Source organism: Sitophilus oryzae, unplaced genomic scaffold (assembly GCF_002938485.1).
Source record: "Sitophilus oryzae breed Bouriz unplaced genomic scaffold, Soryzae_2.0 scaffold_179_pilon_pilon, whole genome shotgun sequence".
Lineage (NCBI taxonomy): Eukaryota > Metazoa > Arthropoda > Insecta > Coleoptera > Curculionidae > Sitophilus > Sitophilus oryzae.
In genome coordinates this window covers 4,073,543-4,092,089 of record NW_022146501.1, presented here as the reverse complement: position 1 = coordinate 4,092,089, position 18,547 = coordinate 4,073,543, and the positions used below count along the sequence as shown (strand labels likewise).

Sequence of the window (18,547 nt, the reverse complement as noted above, 5' to 3'; positions counted from 1 at the left end):
TAATTACATGTATTGACTATTTCCATTCTAAATATCTTGACAACAATTATTGCTCGTAGCGATTTTTCCCAAGAGGCATTTTTTACGTAAAAAATTACGGAAATGTGTATTTCCGTAATTCCCTCAGTAGTTTTATACCGGTACGGACGAAAAGTTATATACTCGTCAAAACAGTTAAAATACATGTAGGTGTCGCCCTCTACAAATACGAGTAATATTGACATCAAAATCAAATTTCTCATGTCAAAAAACTCCCAGATACCAGTTTTCATTCAAATATTGACGTTTCAGAAATTATTTGGAAAAAAATCAAAATAAAGATGAAATTCCTACACTCTGTATCTCCAAAACTAAGCACTTTAGGACATACATTTTTAGGAACATTTTTACTTAATTTTATCTGTAGAATACGCTGCCGAAGTTTCCGGAATACAGTTCGGACCACAGTATAATATTTTAGATTATCATTTATTTATATTTTTTTAAACATAGAAAATCACAATTGACAACATAACGTTTTCGAAATGTCAAAAAATAATATAATAATATAACACGTTAACTGTCAAAGTTGTCAAAATAAAACCTCCGTTAATACCGCATACCGTTATTAGCCATGTCTCTCGATTAAACTGAAATTTATAGACAGAACGCTATAGTCTGTCCAACGAGTCATGGAAAATTACGACAGATAACATTCAAAAAATGACAGAAAATACAATTTACTTGAATACAATTACTTGAAATTTACAATTAACTGAATTAAAATTACAAGCACAATTATAACTGTCATGGATCCTCTTGATGAACAGACTTTACTGTATTATTAGTATATGTACTAATACGTACCTCAAAGCAGGGTCCGTCCTGTAGGAAAGTCTCTCCAGTCTTCTTCAGCTGGCCCACTGGTGGTTTGCGAAAGGGGTCGCGCGGGGGCTCTTCCTTACTTTTTTTCGCGCGCGGCTCCTCGCCCTGCGACAACAAACACGTTTGCAACGAGATTAGCTATTTGATGGCCGCGGCCTTTAAACTACTATAGTCTACCTTGTCGTTTTTTGACCCCTTGGGTCTGCGGCCGCGCTTTCTCGGCTCCTTGTTCGGCTTTTTGCCGCCGCCGCCGCCGCTGCCGGACACCGTCGTGCTGGCGCCCGAGTCGCTGTCTTTGGCGCTGTCCGATTCCTTGTCGCTATCGCTACCGCTCTCGCTTTGCGGGGGCTGAAAAGAAAGACAGAAAATTTAAGTATACTAGACCACAACTGACTACCGTAATCTGTCGTTAGGATATTATAGTACGAGAGCAAGGAAGGTCTGGAGAACAAGTATTTTAAGAAAGCTGGCTCTTTGATATATCTTTTACTATGCTCTCTGGACCAGCGGGCAGGCCGTCTGGCTGCCGATAGACGTTGCTTTCACTACTGCGCATTGAAAGAAGTTCATATAAGTAATAATAGCTCTCATATATAGCGTTTAACGCCATGGGAGTAGCAAGGTACAGCTTGCCATACTGGAGCCGGTCGGTATACAAGGAAGGTAATGTGGCTAGCACTACGCTTCAACCGCCTATTATTACCTCAGGATTGTGAATCCCAAGTACTCATTTAAGGCTGAGTCGACCTAGGTACACAAACTATTTTTATTTTAATAAAAATAGTCGGCTGATGCAATGCCGGGTGTGGGATTCGAACCCACTACCTTGAGATTGGTAGACGAGAGCCTGTACCTCTCCGCCACCGGGCACCTACTTGAAAGAAGTTCCTATATTTTTATTGAGTCTTTTAAATACTAGTATTGAATATGAATCGAATAAGTATCCATAGCGCTGCACGAAAACTTTCAGCCTATAAAGCGAGAAGTCCAGAGTTCAATACCGGCTCGGGGTAAACTTCTTTTTTATTTTATTTTCGTTTATATTCTAATAGTAAAGGATTAAATAATTTTGGTGATTAAAAAAACATTCAATACCCCGAGCCGGTATTGAACTCTAGACTTCTCGCTTTATAGGGTGAACGTTTAAGCGCCACGCTATGGAGACTTGTTCGATTTATATTCAATATTAGTATTTAACTGAATGAATTGAAAAAAAATATAGGATCTTTTTTCAATGCGCAGTAGTGAACACAACGTCTATAGGAAAGCCAGACGACTCGCACACTGTTCTAGAGAGCATAGCATTACTTCCTCGAAAACGTTGCTAGCTCTTAGACTATTATAATAATTTTAATTGTATTTTTTAAACATTGTGAATGATCGTAAATTTTTAACCAACTTTTGATTTTTAAATGGCACTCGGTATTTTTTTTTTACTTTATTCGATAGAAAATGACATTTTGAATAGAATGACATATCATATGTCAACTTTTGACACTCTCGCTTAATAAAAAATTGTATTTTAAAGTTCAATCTAGAGTGCCATGGCTATGCTAAAAACACTAATTCTTAATCAAGGAGCCTTGGAAAAATTGATTTGATTGTCTAATGTTTTTAGTGTCTTGTCCTGGCCAGTTAGAAAATGTTCAAATCGTATTTTTAATCATATTTCAATTTTTTCAAATGGAACGAGGGTAGTTCATTGGCATATTTTGAAAAAGCATTTTTTTACGAATAATTTGATACCACACACTTGGTATTACTAGTCAAATTGTCGTTATGAACCGCGCATGTTTCAATTTCAAATAAACCATATGCGAAAATGTCAAAAGTTGACATATGATATATCATTCTATTCAGAGTGTTATTTTCTATCAAACAAAGTAAAAAAATACAGAGGGTGCTATTTAAAAATCAAAAGTTGTAGTCATTTCCGGTGAAACCGGCAGTGACCGAAAACAATTGGATAGGTCAATCAATCCTAATTTATGTCATATACTAATATACCAAATTTCGTTATTTTATCTAAAAAAATAAAAAAGTTATTGGGGTGAGCCACTTTTCAGATGCACCCGGTATAGTAAGGGGGGGGGGGGCTAAATGTATTAGTTATATTTTTTGTCTTATGTTTTTATAGGCATTTGCGTCTTTAATTGAAAATTTTTTAATTTTTTTTTCAAATTTAGTTAAGTTGTAGACGTGTTTACTTTTTCATGACTTAATAATTTGATATTATTTACATTTATTTTTGTTTTCTAAAATATTTTGATTAAAAGAAAATATGTAAAAGTGGGCAACGCTGTGCCAGTCAAGCTTAATCAGGCGACTAAAAGTTTATTTGATATGAACTATAAGACTTTCAAAGTTTTCTAAAAGACTTTAAAATAACTTTATATTTCACTCACCAACTTTTCATTTTTCCGCTTCTTCTCCTCGGCAGTCTTCTTAGCCAATACCGCGCTGTTATTACCAGCACCTCCCCCTTTTTTCCTCTTCACTTTCGGAGGTTTCCTCTTAGGGGGGCTTTTACGACCCCCGCGTTCCTGATCCGAACTCGACGAGTCATCGTTGTTCTTGCTCGACGCATCCCCATTGACGTTCTCTTTAGTTTTACGCCCCACCGTTTTGGCTTGGAAATGCTTGCTTTTGTTGATGCTGTTCACCGCCATGCTGCCCACAGAGTGGATGGAATTGACCGGGTTCTCTTTCTTTGCCGGCGGCGGACTGGGGGAGCCTAGGTTTAGGGGAAGGGACACGCAACTACCTGAACCGACTACGCCTGTCGTGTCTTCGAGGTCTTCGCCTGTGTGCCTTTGTAGCCACGCCTGTAAGAGGAGATTTTATGTTTTAATATACGGGTCGGTATTAAAATGAATCTAAAATGTATGTTATGGATTTCAGAGAGATTCCCATCTGCGTAAATAATCAGAGATATATATTCATATGTCCCTACGACCTTATCATCATATTAACTAAAATATATAACTAATATAAATACCACTACTAAATTATTCAGTCAGTTAAACCGGAAAACCATTTAGAAAAACGAAAGCAGATCTCTGAACGGTCTTCTTAGACTTTTCCACAAAACATCCCCCTTGCCTGTATAATATTTTTAATATATTTTTTAAATTTACATTTTTTTAATTGTAAAGTAATATATTACATAACAATTAAGTATGTCAATTACAAGCTTGTTTGGTAACATTTTTTAAATAAAACGAATTATAAAATTTCAATATATGTTTATTTGTCGTAGGTATGAAAAAAGTAAAATATAAAATGGACAAACTCTTACTTACATTGCAATAAAACTGCCACTTTTAGTTTTGAATCTAAACGCAATATTTTTTTTCACAAATAAAAATATCCGAAAACACTAAAATCCCTGAATCTTCCGCGGCTGACAACGAAAAGTGAAAAATATAAGAGCACTTTTTGTTTTGAACCTGCATATCAAAATTACACTGTACCATTATGTTTTTGTTTTTGAAATAATATAAATTATAATAGAATTGTCTAATTACTAATTATAACTTGAGAATTTTGATATTTTAATGATCTCTGACAATAACTAACTTTTAGTTATCAAGATGACATTTTAGACGGCAACTGTCACATATATGTCATAATATTTTAATTTTAAATGTATGTGATATAATTTTAATTAATATAATGCAACTTTATAATAAGAAAACATTTATACATTCACAAAATACAACAAAATCTAATAATATAGTTTGAAAACAATGAAAATTGAATTAAAATTAAAAAAAAGTTAAGCGCGACCCCTTGTGTCAAAATTAGATAATTAAATTTTCGCAATTTTTACACCATTTGATGAACAGTGGCGCCTCTAGTATTTGTTCGCACGGTTAGTCTTTTACTTCCGTTTATGTGACCATTAAAGAAAAGGTTCTAAAGGGGGATGTTTTATAGTCTCGTCTAGACATTTTTTCTAGACGTTTTACCATAGATAAATGAAACAAGTTGACATTGGAAAGTGCTAATAAAGATAATGTAAATACTATTTGGTGTTGTTCTTGTAATTATATCGTAAAATATTTTTTATGCCACACATAGTACCTAAATACAAAAAATTCTAGAACGTTTTGCTTTAATATAAATCAAAATCACCCACCTTTTTCAGATGCCTGACGGGATAAGTTCCGCCCGCGGTCTTCTGCGGTCCCGGACTATTACTTTTCTCTGAATCCACGGCGCTGGGCGGGATCTTAAGGGGTGTGCCCGGATTCTCGTCCGTAATCGGAGGCGTGCTACTCGTTCCCGGCGTGTTATTGGGCGTGGAACATCCGCCTCCGCCAGGATTGGGTGTGGTTGATAGAGGCGGTGCTCCTACGCTGTTAGGCGTAGGCGTGTTGCGCGCTGGCGGCGCCGGACTCGAACTGAGTGGTAGGCTGGGCGTGGCCGGCTTGGCGGGAGGCGTGGAATGTGTGGAATCGGTGCTCGCGGGGCGCGGCGCGTCTAAAGTGACCGTCGTCACGCTCAGGTCGGGTAGATTTTCGGTCAGTGATGTGGGTGACTGAGTTGGAACTAGGAGGTTTGTTGTCATTGTTGTTACGGGTGTCCTAAAAATAATAAAATCACATATGAGTGAAGTCCTAGAAGATAATTATAGAGAAAATGAGAAAAAGTTTTGGTTTGGTTAGTTATTAATTACCTGTAAGCTGCGAGGGTATTGACGAGGGTTGTAATTGTAGTTGCAGCGCTAGCTATGAGAGGGCTGGGTTCGCTGACCCTCGCCAGTTGAGGCTGAGGTGCCAAATTATTACCGAAATTCTTCAGATTCTGTTGTAACGTCGGTGTTAAACCGGGAGGTGTCTCTACTCGACGTTTCTTAACCTCCAAACAAACTGGCGTGCCCAGTGGCGTCGTTTTTCTTTTGGGCGACGTAGGTTGGTCATTACTATGGAAAATACATCATATTATGTTTAGATAAATAAATTTGAACTTTAAAGAATCTTACCTTGATTTATTTGAACTAATACCAAGATCAAGCGGTTGCGTTTGGACTTGCTGTTGAATACCACCCGGTCCCGGTGATATACTATAGCTAGGGTGGGGACGTGACGTACTAAGAGGTGCCGAAGACGCTGTTGGGGGCGACGTCCCTGGTTGGTGGAGTAATTTGACAGAGAGACTAGCCGGCGGCATTGGTCCGGAAGGATACATTCTGTCGAATCTAAAAAAATCACTAGATCAGAATATGTTTAAAATTTACTGGACACTAAAATATTCCCAGAATATTCTAGTGTAGTGCAGTTTTTAGTTGTTTGATAAGTCTTTTCTAAAACCTACCCTATCGTCGACGTGGTACGACTACTATGAGCGGGAGGAGGTGGGCAACTGTTGACGTTAGAACTGGAAGCCATCGCCGGAGGGTGGTACTGAGACACTTGCTGGTAGGGCGATGGAGACACGTTCGCGCTCAACGGAGGTTTAGGAACAGGATGAGGAGGAGCTTGGACCTCGTGCGGTCGGCTCACCGGTACCACGCTCACCGCGGACGGTTTGCCGTAGATATGCTGAGGCGCTGGAGAGGATACTTTGGGTTTGGAACCGGCCATCGAGGCTGTCGTAGCTAGAGTGTAACCGCCAGGAGTTGATGCCGTTGACATGAAAGGAAACCCAGGTTTGCCTTTAATAAAAATATCATTAGTTAGCATACAACCTGAAGTATCATTAAAAATGGCTTTACCTGAAGTAGGAAAGATCATTGTCTGCCCTGGTTCTTGCCTAAACCGTAACTCGGGCGACATGTGTTGCTGGCTGTGAGGGTGCGCCACCCCGTGAGGCGACTGTCTTTGGTGATGAGGGCTGGGCATCTGGTTGCCGGAAGATCTGTGGTGTTGTCCGGATTTGGGCGTTTCGAGGTGATGGTGAGGACTAGGAGCGTGTCCCATGTGATGGGGAGATTGCGTAGGGCTTCTAAGACAATTTCATTATTAATATTACTCAAATAGGCGCGACATTTTCAAGATATAGAGATCTTAATATCTACAGTATGTCCCCGGATTGTCTTTACAAGAGGAAAAACTTTTTTATTATTGACATTTTGAGAAAAATGCATTCTTCATAAACATTTTTGCTTGTTCTAAAATAGTTAATCCCGTTTATACTTTTCCAAATTTCCATACCGTTTTAATGAAAATTAAGAAAAACATGAAAATATGGTTGAATTTTTTCGAAGTCCTAAAAATTAATACGCGTTTCTATGGTAATATCAATTCGATTTTATTCTTTGATAGATGTCATATTCTTTGCTGTTGTTAAAGTATCATTTTTTTCGACAACTATCATCACCCTTTCCGTAGCATTGAACTAAATAAATTTTGTGCTTCTTTAACATTTTAAAACAGCAAAAAATATGACGTTAATTAAAGTTCTATGAATAACATAAAATTAGTAACTAGGGAAACATTAAAATATGTTGTGACATTGGAAAGTCAAAACATATTTTAATAAAATAAAATTAATGTCACTTTTTGTGCTTTTTGTTTACTTTTTTTTGACCCGTTTGACCCGTGATAATAAAGGGTTCATTTAAATTTAAACTCCACAACACTAAAAGTATGAAAATCTCTGAAGTATGTTCCATATCTTCAAAAAACTAGATATGTGTAATTTAAAATCGTTTTTTTTTTAAACGACTTTTATCCAGTGAAATATATATTTATGTTAGGTAACTTAATCACTTTAAACATTATTACGCAATTAACCTTTGTATTTTTTTAAATAATTAATATACTAATAAATATTAAACAATAAATAATTAATATTCGAATAAAAATATTATTTTCTATAATTTATATATTTATATTTTCTATTTTATGACATAAAAATGACATATATCCAAAAGAAAGACAGACGATTGGTTAGTCAGTGTCAAAGACAAAGATAATCAGAGAGTCGAATGTGGCTGATGTGTCTTCAACAAAAACGGAGCGAATTTACTTATCCACAAAGTTTATAAGATCTAAGTAACTAGAAAAAAACTCCGAATCCTTACCGGTACTCGTAGATATTCGACTTCTGCCCTCCCGCCCCCGTCGCCGTCATATAGTGTCCCATCAGTTCGCTCCTCAGCTTCGGACTAGGACTCAGAGCTATCGACACCCTAGGTTCCACGTGGTGCGACGTTTTCGCGTCGTGCTTCACGATCACCGAGTTCTTCATCTCGCTGACCAGCGGCGGAGGGTTGGGTAGCTCCCTCCCGTCCATCCCCGCCTTAGTGACTACTAGACCGCCCGGCGTGGTGGTTTTGTACAGGTCCGAGGACTTCTTTGGCTCGTAGTAGGCGTTGGGGGAGGCGTGCACCTGGTAGCCGTACATGGACAGGTCGCCCTTGGGCAGCATCGAGGGGTGGATGCCGGTGGCGGTCATTTTGTCTGAGGGTTTGCCGGAGATGAGCCGGCTGTGCGCGGGAGGCGGCGGGTACTCGCCTTTGCTAGGAACGTTCGATTTGCTCGGTACGGCCGCGTAGTATGACCTGAAATTACGTTAAAAAGAGAGTTGTAAAAACATGCGTAAAAGTTTGTTCCTCTAATTTCAATGTAAGCATTCAGAAGCTGAATGAAAAGTTTATCGTTTTATAAGGTAATTATTAGGCTTCGTTTATGGATACAACTGACTAATGGAATAAAGATATTTTATCTCACTTGTGGATAAAATAACACCTTAAACGCTTCATATGAGTGGATAAAACCAGGGTGCAATGATTTAAATAAAAAAATCAACTTGTTTAAAAAAACTTATGATAAATTGAAAGGTAATTGTTAAAATTATAAAAACTTTTCCTATTATAAAAAAGTATTCCTATATCAAATATACTCTATATCTATTCATGAAGTAAGTACAAAGTTACACTTGCTGTTGTAACGTTTAAATACTTTAATAGATCGAAAAATAATTGTAAAAGATTGTAACATATAACAAATATCCCTAATATCTATTCATCTATTAAAATGTTGGACCGATTTTTGAAGTTATTACCTGTAAATCCATAACACTTCTAAATGACAGATTTATTTTGAAATTGTGAAGTGCCAGAAATCCGGTATTTGAATACATTTCATTCCCAAACTCTAGCACAAAACTAGTTTCTTCTGATGTCAGGTTATATTTTTATTCCACAGGACTAATCAATGTCAACAGATAAGCTGGAGTCAAGGCTGTTTTATACCCTTTTGAAACAGTTGAATGTTGATCAAGCTAACTTCCCCCATCCCTAATTTATCTTCTAGTTCATTCCAAATTTCTACACTGACATTTTGTTCTGTAATAAGTACTTTGCACTTTGAACATTAGATGGTACTAATTTTATTCTCGACTTAAGAGATTACTATTTCCAAAAAAAAATCCCTTTTTCCCCAAACCAAAAAACCAAAATAGATTTTTTTCGCGGAAATAGGGGCATCGGCAAAGTTTACAGAATAAAATATATCGGTGATCGATGTGGAAAAACGACACGCGCCGTAAAAATGTTAATATTGTCAATATCGGACAGAGTTACAAAGATTTAACCATTTACGATAGGACTTTAAATAGAAAATTGATTAAAATCAAAAAAATCCGATTGAAATAAAAAAATCTGATTAAAATAGATTTTTTTTAATTATGATTTTATTTTGAACCCTGGATAAAACTTCCATTGGTTTTCAGTGAACTATGAACACAAATTTCTTTTAGAAAATGAAGGTTATTTTACCTTAAAAAAAACTTCTTAGGTTATTTGAATAAAGTTTGATGTGGAAAAACACGTTCCCTATAAAAAATATTCAAAAAAACATCGTATTTTATTTTCTACGCCATATTTCATAACCGATAACAAAGAATATTATAGTTATTATTATAGGGTATTAAGATATTCTTTGCCGATAATGAAAGAGTCATGGGCTTGTTTATATCCGTTTCTACATTTCTGTTGACAGTTGTGAAGGTTGAATTTTGACAAACGTTGCGGATTGTCACATGGTTGACAAACAGCTAGTAAAATATCTAGAATTTAAGCCTCAACCCTGAAGGGACTCAAAAATGTAATGAATTGGCGATCGATGGACCTTAAGTTAAGTTAACTATAGCTTTGATTGCTTTGGTTTCACTCTTTTTTTTTCATTACCTCTTCTTTTTTTTCATTTTTCTCTGTTAACAAAAATTTTACAGAAAATTCAGTGGAAATGGCAACACTGCCTTTTCCTGTCTCCGTCGTGTCAAATCATGTGTTAAAAATTCTCTGTAACGTCAGATATGCGTGAAAAGTACCAAACCCAAAACTAAATTAAAATATTATGAAATTCAGTGCAAAAAAAACTTTTTTATTAATGATATTTTTAAAAAAATGCATTCTTTATAACAATTTTTGCTTGTTCTAAAATGGTTAATCCCGTTTATACTTTTCCAAATACAGTTTTAGAGAAAATTAAGAAAAACGTGAAAATATTGTTGAATATTTTCATGTTTCCATTTCCAAAGTCCTAAAAATCAGAACGCGTTTCTATGGTAATATAACTTCGTTTTCATTCTTTGATCGATTGTTACTCATGGAATTTTAATTAACGTCATATTTTTTGATGTTTTAAAATTTTTCTCTAAAACTGTATGGAAATTTGGAAAACTATAAACGGGATTATCCATTTTAGAACAAGCAAACATTTTTATAAAGAAAGCAGTAGATAGATCACCGAACCCCTCCCATTTTTGTAAGATTGCTGATAAAACATATTAAAATATCTTCCTAACCTGTGATTAGGATCGGCACCCCGAGCCGCCGCCATGCCCGCCGACAGGTGTCGCTGCTGTTCGCGCTGGTGCATTTCCTGTTTCCGCTCGTCCTCGCGCGACTGCGTCTGCCTGCCGCCCATCAAGTTCCACTGCTCGCGTTTCTGCTGCGCGGCCTTCAACGATTTCTCGAAGTGGTTCTGGAGCGCCTGGTCTTGCCTCTCCTTCTCCTCCCTCTCCCTCTCCTGCTTTTCCCGTTCTCTTTCTCTCTCCAGCTTGTCGCGTTCGTGCCGTTCGCGGTCCAGTCGTTCCTTCTCTTTTTGCTGCTTCTCGATCTCTTGTTGTCTATAAATACAAACAAACCGCATTACAGTAAATCGCATTTAATATTATTCCTTCAACTTTTTTAACTATAAAACCTTATTTAACTACATATAATCTTAACTTATCTAACCTGATCATACGTTCCGTATGGTGCCTATCTTGCAAAAGAACCCTATTCTGTTCCAATAGTTGTTCCTCCGTGACGTGAGGGCCTTGCTGATTGCCTAGGAGGTGGGTGGGTACCTTGGCGTACCTCTGGCTCCAGATCATGTCTGGAAAAGGTGGGTGGTAGATGGGATGTGGAGGCAGATGGGGATGACCTCCCACTGTAACAATAGGTTAGAATTAATCTTACTGTAAGGAACCTCAAGATTAACTACAGGTTGTATAGTCTGTCCAATAGGAGGAACTCTGACAGCGACAGGCAGTTGTATTGTATTGTATGTATTTTCTTTTATTTTTCAATTCTTCCCTTAGTCGTTGGACAGACTATAGTAAATTTACACTCTTATATGAAAACAAACATTAATAAACAGCGCAAAAAAGGATAATAATAAGATATTTAATTTACAATAAACAAGGAAAGGCTATTAAAATGAAAAATCTGTGTATAAATATCAGCTTATTCACTGGTTTTCGTTCAAATATTTTGATATAAGTTGAACGTTACGCAGATGGCGAATTTATAGATTCATTACATAAATATTTTTTCTATTAATCCTCATAGCTATGTATCTGCCAAACGCTATTAAGTATATTTTAATACTGCTAATAAAATGTGATACCTTATTATATCTGCAGAATTGTTCATTAGGTAAATATTTTTATTTTATATTTAGCAATTCGCCAAACAATGTGTTTCTAATTTAATATTGGTACTTAATACTTGTTAATGTTGGTAATACTCGTAAATCTGTGCTATATCTGAGGAATGAACATAAAAGAAATATTTTTCAACACTAATTAGCAATAATTAAAGAAAACTGAGATCTCTGTATTCTTTAAGGTTAGAAATCCGTTATAATTTTTGGTTATAATTTGTTTAAAACATTAGTGAACTTTTGACATTGACAGCCAGAACGGCAGACAAAACCAGGCACACTGAAATAACTAGAAACTTAATAAAAAATGAATTTCAATTATTGGGGATACTGGGCATACTAGATATGCGAGAAATTCTAGTCGAGAATTCTCATGCCTCATGAAATAAAAAAGGTCGAAAAACCTGAATCCCTATTTGACCTTTAACTTTTCACCTTGAGTGAAATGGGGACTGTAGCTTAGATTAGCTAAGAACAAAGAGTTATATTAACTTACCGCTAGATAGCGCTGGGTGTTGGGCTAAAGGATGGGGTGCCATGTGGGACACCGTGGGGTACAGAGCTGCCGGGTGGCTAGTTGGTGCCGAAGTAGGCGGCTGAGGGCCAGCTGAAGGCGTCTGGGGGTGCGACATTAGCAGGGACTGATGCTGCACGCTATGTACGTGCCGCACTTGGGGCTCCTCCTGCAGTATGATCAAAAACTCAGTTTATAACATTCATTTAAATATACAAAACCAAAATAGGTTAAGACCAGTCCAGAATATGAGTGGAATTGTTGCAAAACTTTCTGTGTTGTTGATCTTAAACTGGGAAATTAGAAAATTATTTTTTTACAGAAAGTTGCAAAAGTATTCCAATACTTCAATTCATATGTGGTCCAGCCTACAGCCTATAAGGCTAGTTGTAAATATATTTAAAATACAGAGAAATAGTCTTAGAGTATGGTAAGTTAATACAACTTTAAAATAATTTTTAATTTAATTCAACATAATTTCTAGGATAATAATTAAACAAACAAATGTATAAATTCAATAGGAATACCATGTTACAGGGCATTATGATCTATAAAGTCCACCAACAATAGTTATATTTATCACGGGCGTTAGTATACCATAATGCCGATCGTGAGACTAATATCTGATTCTTGTTCTCTAGAATTTTTTGAAAGACAATATTATATTTTTTCGAAATGTTATATTGATCTTCAAACTGAATCTATTTTAAAAAATTATGCTTGCGTACTACTTGAATACACTCTTATAAAATATTTCTCTGCACTCAAGTCAGTTGAAACAACTAAGTAACTGCGCGCTTCTTAAAAGTAATTTGGTATCACAGATATAATTTTTTTAGAGACACAACATTTTTACATAAAATAACTATTTTATTTTGTAGATTTTCTTGCAGTGGCGAAATACCCATATAGAATTTTTTGGAGAGATGAATCCGCCACATAGGTATTATAGACATTTTTTATTGTAATTGGGAGATCATAAGCGATGTCATAAGCTTTTAAAACCAGTAAAAAATCCAGGATAGATTTACAATACAACCTTAAAATAATCATTATCTGAAATACGATTACTGTTATGCACTTAGTTGTTTCGATCGACACGGGCCAATAATAATAAAAGAAAGTGACTAACGACGTATCGACGAGGTACCTGGTGGAGTAGGCCTGGGTCGCGCCAGATGCGCACCGGCTCGGCGGGAGGGGCGCCGGCCGGGACGAAGAGTGGCGAGCGGGTGGCCGCGGGCAAAGAGGGCGCCGACGTCGCTGGGTGCCCCGTGGAGGAATTCGGCTCGTCGGATGAACTCAACGCGCTAGATCTGCAAAAAAATGAATTATAAAGTGTCCTGTAAAGGGAAGTTACAAAAAACAGTTTATAACGACAGCCTATTAATTTTTTTTTCCAAATATTAGGTTTTTTCCCGCAATATGCGGGAAACACTGAGACCTATAAGACCTACTATGTTTGTTCCCTTTTTATGTCTGCTTTTTATTTAGATTTCATCGCGATCAAACATCGTTTTCAACAAAAATCGATGATGACAAATTTCTGCGGATTGCGTTAGAAGTAAGATATTATTGTTATTAATGTTTTCTTAAGTACATCATTTTAGTTAAAAGGTTTGTTCTCACAGCGTGTTCCCAACATGTTTGTGACTTCTTCCAAACCGGTGTTAATGCGCAGGTCTCAAATAATGCAGTTTCTGATCGATTTCAAACTGTCTGTGAGAACAGCGAATCCCCTACTCTTCTTTTTTGATCTAATAATACAACTAATTTTAACTCCTACGTAATACCGAATAAAGAAGAAAACGAACAGGGAATTAACCAAAGACATCTTTTAATGTTTTTGGTTTTGTTCTTTTTAATATTTTAATGTTTTGTAATTTTGATTCTTGGGTTTGACCTGTTCCTTCATCAGCTCTTCTAGGTCTGTGTCTGTATCCGAAAATTCGGACGCCTCAGATTCTTCGGAAGGTTCAAAATCGCTCATTTCTTTTCTTTATTTTTTGAAGAAAAAACATTAAACAAAAACAACACACGTTTTGTAGGTTCAGTTTACCAAGTAATGACGTTGGGTCGCAATACGCATGCGCCGGACACTTTACTTGCAAAAGATCCGCAAACAGCTCTGACTGTCAGCTAACAATCAGAATTTTCTGTGTGAACAGCGTACTTGTTGGTTGGAAACCAATCAAAAATTTCTGTGCGAACGCGTTTTACCCTATTGCGCATGATTATCTGTTGGAAATATGTTTCTCACAGCTGTGAGAACAAATCTAAAATACATAGATTACAGCGTGAAATTATTTTTAGTTATCTAATTAAAATTAATTAGTAAAGTAACTGTGGCAACACTGCTTCACAGAGATTCTATGGTTTTAACGATAATTTTATTACTATGAATAGTATAAGTTTTGATGGATTCATTCAAGTTATGTTTAACAATGTTGCTGCGCGGTGTTTGTGAAATTTAGGATACATAGATTTTGTTATATTGTTACAATAAGTACTATACGAGGAAGGTATTCTATCTACAGGGTGGTCCGAACTGCATTCCGGAAACTTCGGCCGCATATTCTGCAGATAAAATAAGCAAAAAAGTTCTTATAAATATTTGTTCTAGAATGCTTAGTTTCGGAGATACAGGGTGTAGAAGTTTCATTTTTATTTCGATTTTTTCCTGATAAGTTCTGACGTAACGTCAATATTTGAATGAAAATTGGTGTCTGGGAATTTTTTGACATGAGCATTATTTTTATGTCAATATGACTCCTATTTACAGGGGGCGCTACCTACATGTGTTTTAACTGTTTTGAAGAATAATAACTTTTCTCTCCCTCTCGTATACCGTATAAAACTACTGACTGAAATAATAAAATTGGGAAATTTTTATTTTTTTAAATTAATCATAATTTTTTCTGCCAAAAAAAATGATGATAAACCAGTTTCTGTTCAACTTTTGGCACAAAAACATTTCAAATTTATGGTTTCAGTCTAATAACTACCTATTTAGTCAACATGTTTAATTTATGTCAATGATGACAGGTATTAATAATTTCGATTCCAAATATCTTGAGAACCACTACTCATAGCTAATTTTATGAAGAGACCTTTTTTACGTAAAAACGTCATAAATGTATATTTTTTTACTCAATAGTTTTATACAGGTACGGACAAAAAGTTATTTCTCTTCAAACCAGTTAAAAAATATGTAGGTGGCGCCCTCTACAGGTAGGAGTCATAGTGATCAAAATCAAATTTCTCATGTCAAAAAACTCCCAGATACCAATTTTCATCCAAATATTGACGTTACTTCAAAAATTATTTAGAAAAAATCGAAATAAAAATGAAACTTCTACACCCTGTATCTCCGAAACTAAGCATTTTAGGACATACATTTATAAGACCTTTTTTACTTATTTTTATTTGCAGAATATGCTGCCGAAGTTTCCGAAATACAGTTCGGATCACCCTGTATAACAATGTTGCTGTGCGGTGTTTGTGAACTTTTTAGATTTTGTTTGTTATATTGTTACAATAATTATTATACGAGTAAGGTATTCTATCAATAATTTCTATTAAGTAGTATACTGCTTCTTTAATAAAAACATCACTGTATTGAATAGGCCCTTTGTGAATGACCCCTATAAACCCTTCCATATTTGACTTGAGTAAATTTGGATCAACTCCAGTCAGGTAGGTACCTATTGTGTTTTAACTTATTTTATTGTTATACAGTTTCTTGACCTTGTTCAATAATTCAATAAAATGAGAGAAAATAGCCTGTTAGGTATATAGCTTTTCCAGGCTGAATAACTAATTAACAGGCTAAATTTAATATGTTTATTACGAAAATTACCCTATCCATAAAAAATTTATTGCAAAGAAAATAAAATCAAAATGTTACACAATATCTTAAGACTAATTATTATAGAATGTCTGAAAGTATTTTCCATATTTAATGTTACACAATGTGGCAAGGTTAAAATAACAGTTCCTTTTAGAATAATACTATTTATTATTTAAGCATATGCGCTTATTCTAGTTCAAAGAATATGTGAATATTTCAAAATGCGACGGAAGCCTTTACTAAAAATACGCCAGTATCAATAACCAGAAAAATCCGACAGCAAATCGTAAAATATTTTTCCACTAAAACTTGGGCAGTTGGCCAAGCATGAATAAACACTGCCATATTTTCGAACGGAAAAAAATAAACCGACTAGAATTTATTTGAGGGAATTCCTAGAAAGTTTGTACGCGAGCGTCTTGGAATTTTCTGGCTTTTCCTTCAAGGCAATATCGAATTTTATTTCAAAAACAATAAATATAGTATGATTTACTTATAAAACAAACGTGGCTTCATTTATTCTTTATTTAATACTACTTGACTTAAATATTAGTTACTTACACTTCTAAAGCTTTTTTTGAATCACATACTTTATTCATTTTCAAAATATAACAAATCCACCATTTTTAGGTTCAAAAATCAAAATAACAAATCACGTGTCTGTTGCTGTCATAAGTTGCTGTTGGCCGAATGCAGTAATGGCAAATGCCCATATTAAGTAAAAAGAAGAAGAAATCATATACCACATCATATATAAATTATAAGGCGACTTTTTGAGAAGTCTTTTTTTTTTCACATATTTAAGTCAAAGGGTATTATCTACTCTTTGTTTAAGTAACAAAATAATTATTTAATTACATAATGTATACTTCAGAACACATAAAATTAGCAAGACCTGTCCTGTTTTAAATATATTTAGTCAGTTATATTCACACATGTCATATTAAATTACTGTTCTTTATCAGAAAAACAGGAAAATTTAAAATTTGATTCATTGATTTATTACGTATTTTTCCGCTCTCCAGTATCAATATATGGTATATGGTATACCCAATATATGAATATATTTTTGTTTTTGAAACTATATCGATATAATTAAAACATCGATACATATTCGCCATTTCTAGCAAAATCTATCAATCATGTCACATGTGATATGTCAAAATTGTCAAATATATTTTATCTGTGATGCTGTGCCCGCAGTGAATCATCCTCTAATTTTTAATAGATTATTTTATTTAAAAATAGTAATTATAGTTATTTGTGTATATCTAAATAATTGTGCCTTGGTTTCCACATAAAATTTACTCTTCAGACGTATTACGATGTGCTTGTGTTTACACCATACGCGTGATTATTGTAATCTTGCTAGGTATAATAAAAAGAATCCAAGATGGCTGCTTGCTATGCTCAAGGTAGATATTATTTTACGTTATAATTGTATTGATTTTTATAAGTTTATCGGTTACAATAATGATTTTTTTAGTGTTTTTACCTGGATCCGGAGCGTTCATCCCCACTACCTGATCGCAGGGAGCTCACGCCAGAGTCACTGCGGTCATCGGCAAAACGAAGCGAATTTGGTGTTTCATTGAAGTCCATCCTGCTGCTGAGGGGCGAGGACGAACACAGTGGGCCGTCATCGTCGCCTACAAACAACAATAATAAGGTAAGATTAACAATTTAAGAGTTGTTTGTCAGTTTCATACGCGTACCTTACAGTACAATGCAATAAAACAGTTTGGGCACTGTCCAGAATCCACCAGTTGATACAAATGTTGTTAACATTTTTTGGGAATAAAAGATAGATAGGTTTTTGGTGCTACTGGCGCATCAACCTGTGAATTCTGGAAAGTGCCCTGTTGTGATCAAATGTGCTTTGGACAACAATGGAATAAAAAATCTTAGGGGAAATTGAAATTACATTATTTTTGTAAATTGTTATTAAGTGGTCTTGTGATTTACTTATCATTTACAAACATATTTTGTGTTATGTAATAAACTATACCTATTATTATAGAGAGGTATACTCAATTATGAATTTGTAATGATGCGTTACATAATGATAATTTTTAGTTGTAAAGTTGATATAAAGGGTGTCGCACAATATATTCCAGAAATATGTCATCTAAATATAAAAATATCAGACAAAACCAAAAAAATTATTGACATATAAGTTAACGGAAACGTACATATTAATTTACAGAAACATAATTGACACATATGAAAATTAATTAAGTTGTAACAGTGAAAGAATCGAAACGAGAAATCTGAGAAATTATCGATTTTATTAATTAATTAATTATTCTAATTAAATTGCTGTGTGAAACCGACCGAAAACCAATCAAACGTTTATTTATTCAGAGTTGGTTGGCTGGGAACATGGCGAAGGTCAAATGAATGTCATTGACTGGGTAGGCGATTCATGCAGTCATT

General features: G+C 35.2%; 1 protein-coding gene across 2 annotated transcripts in view; it reads right to left on the bottom strand.

Moving 5' to 3' along the window:
- LOC115882916 (probable JmjC domain-containing histone demethylation protein 2C) overlaps positions 1-18,547 on the bottom strand; it is a 459,323-nt gene that overhangs the window by 4,875 nt on the left and 435,901 nt on the right. Inside the window, exons 9-21 of one of the 2 annotated variants that reach the window (XM_030901184.1) lie at positions 17,607-17,760; positions 13,394-13,577; positions 12,244-12,430; positions 11,057-11,252; positions 10,624-10,947; positions 7,895-8,374; positions 6,184-6,813; positions 5,852-6,067; positions 5,546-5,791; positions 5,006-5,453; positions 3,270-3,689; positions 1,042-1,212; positions 847-969 (exon numbers count right to left, since the gene is read on the bottom strand). In XM_030901184.1, coding sequence (XP_030757044.1) covers positions 847-969; positions 1,042-1,212; positions 3,270-3,689; positions 5,006-5,453; positions 5,546-5,791; positions 5,852-6,067; positions 6,184-6,813; positions 7,895-8,374; positions 10,624-10,947; positions 11,057-11,252; positions 12,244-12,430; positions 13,394-13,577; positions 17,607-17,760 — 3,779 coding nt within the window. The remainder of the gene's footprint in view (positions 1-846; positions 970-1,041; positions 1,213-3,269; positions 3,690-5,005; positions 5,454-5,545; positions 5,792-5,851; positions 6,068-6,183; positions 6,814-7,894; positions 8,375-10,623; positions 10,948-11,056; positions 11,253-12,243; positions 12,431-13,393; positions 13,578-17,606; positions 17,761-18,547) is intronic. The other variant, XM_030901185.1, reaches the window with a different exon arrangement.